The sequence below is a fragment of the Loa loa genome (assembly GCF_000183805.2).
Source record: "Loa loa unplaced genomic scaffold supercont3.1213, whole genome shotgun sequence".
NCBI classification, from domain to species: domain Eukaryota; kingdom Metazoa; phylum Nematoda; class Chromadorea; order Rhabditida; family Onchocercidae; genus Loa; species Loa loa.
Window position 1 is genome coordinate 1 of NW_018109393.1, and position 2461 is coordinate 2461.

The 2461-nt window shown below is 34.3% G+C and overlaps 1 protein-coding gene across 1 annotated transcript; it reads left to right on the forward strand.

The window, feature by feature from the left end:
• Window positions 1-1479: 1479 nt before the first annotated feature.
• On the forward strand, window positions 1480-2147 carry LOAG_14604 (hypothetical protein; the record flags this gene model as incomplete). The annotated part of the gene is made up of 2 exons (XM_003150099.1): window positions 1480-1589; window positions 1817-2147. Coding segments are annotated over 2 exons (441 nt in total), but the record flags the coding sequence as incomplete, so codon positions are not given.
• Window positions 2148-2461: the final 314 nt, after the last annotated feature.

Genomic DNA, 2461 nt, shown 5'->3' on the forward strand with positions numbered 1-2461 from the left:
ACTTACCATAAACTTTGTATAGTAAAGTTACAAAATTCACCTTCATCTCTTCATCATCACTTGTGCTAACTATTTTTTACCAGAACTTCTTATTACATATGACGATCCCATTTAATCCAAAGTTACTATTAAACTTTGAAAAAAACTTATTTCAAAAAAATTGGGAAAAAAAGTGGAAATCTGATCGGATCTAGAAAATTTCAAGAAAAAGTTGGATATTTCGCATAAAAACCAATTTAATTCATATTCAAACCATATCAGATCCAAAATCTTCATTCCAATCTAAAAGAAAAACAACTATGATTTGATATTTACACCATTGAAGCATAAAATAGACAGAAAATTGAGAAAGCATCGCGACATCATATTAGCAAATCTTCATGTGGGTTGAAAAAACCTGTCAAATATTCCCCGCCTCGACTGACAGTACCGGGAAATTCTAAGCAGATTTTCACAGTTTAGCTACAGCTCATATTGATCAGTGATATTTCAATTTTCCCTCCTCTTTCGCTTATCCATATTAGTTGCCTATATACTGTAATAGATAAAGAATTCGTTGTGACTACTGTACCATCTGGAAATTGTGTTGTAAATCTCTTTTATCGCTGTTTTTGAAAGTCAGACGTCTTTGTTTTATATGCTCATATCGTCTTACGCTTGCGCTAACAAAGAGCCCTATACCAATAGGTGCTCAATAAGGAAGCTAATTCTTGTAATCATAAAACAAGGACTCTTCCAGTCGAGAAAGCGAAGGGTCCTGAGCACCAATCCACTTTTACAAATGTGTTTTGTTGAGGTCGGTTGGATATAGAGTATCGGGTGTGATTTAATCTTTTTTGTTCTTAGTGTTTTCGTTATTAACTTGTTGTATCGATGTCGTAATTGCATGTTTGTTGTTGTATTAATGAATTTATCATAATAAAAGTTTGATTACCCAAGTTTTAGGTACTACCAACTAAAGAGGCAGAAAGAACTCTCAGTTTTTGTCACGATTGAAGAAAATCGGCGACACCTTTTGTTGACGTCATGTATATGTACCGCTCTTGGACATTATTAACCTCTCGAATTTGTCTGTCATATATAAGACTCATATTTTCAGTCCAGACTCTTTATTCTCCCTTCATTTCCACTCATCAATTTCGCATTAATTACTATTCTAAATATTTCGCCGGCTGATAAATTGTTTTACTGAGCTCCCTGCTTATGGTGACAATTCAAAGGTTCGGACTTTAGAGCAGTACTTTACTTCATTTTTTGCGACTGATAGTATTTTGTCACACCACGTTGTAAAGATATATACAACGTGAGCTGAAAAAAAAAGACCGACTTTAAACAAGCCTTTGAAAGGATCGACTTTTGCAGAACATCATATTCTTATCTCCTCATCACTTTGAGAATTATCTTAAGTCAAATTTAGTAATTTGAACCTAGGGCTGCTGTATATGGATATTGTACCTGTCTCCCTCAGGTAAATTTCAGGATCCGTACAATCATTGTATAATTGTAATTGAATCTAGAAGTTTTAGGAATATCATTATCTCTCACTACGATAAAAATGATAAAAAGCAATGTGGTTCAAAAAATGGCTTGTAAGAAGTTAGGATTTTGTGTGCAATAACATATAACGAATAAATGTGTGTGTTGAAATGGGAGAACTGAACTTTTCATGTTCGATCAAAAGGAAAAAGGTTAGAAATAATTCCCGGGAATCTGAAAAGCATCTTCCAGAAGACTATTGGAATATCTGCAAAAGTGATTGATCTCCCGTTCAAGCGAAATCATGATAATAATCGTTCGAAAAGAAAACAGTTTTAAGCACAACGAGTGCACCTTCAAATAACCCACAGATCTCTCTATCGAGCAATCTTCTTCCCGTCCCGTCCCATATTCCTGTCTCCGTTTCTTCGATTGCATTATATCAACTCTTCTTCCTTTGTACACAAGGAACTAGCAGAGAGAGAGAAAGAAGATGGACTTATCTTTCCATTCCAACAAAGTTACTCGTACAGTCTCAGTGTGACAGTCACACTACATGTGACAAGGATCACGTTGATGTCATTCGTATATCGAATGCTCTCCTCGTTTTTTATGCAAATTGGGTGCAAATGGCTTCATCCTACATTTGTATTGATCGTATCCTTTTGTGATCTCTTTAAGGAAATTGAATGATGGAAATGACTTATCGAATTGTTAGACTCAATGATTTCGTGATGTTTTCGCTACTTTTTTCCGATCTTCGTTTACTGTTTAATATATTATTAATAATTTTCTGCGTGCATTTTAGTCCTTGGATTTACCCCTTCCATTGTGAACATTTAGTTTTATAATTTTGAATTAATTGAACTCTTATTTGCATGAGTTCTTTTGTTCCAACATTACTATTGTTTTCGGCGCCCATTTATGTTTAATATTTCAGTTTAATTATTGCACTCGTTTCGAAGCAACAAACTTAAAGTTCTCG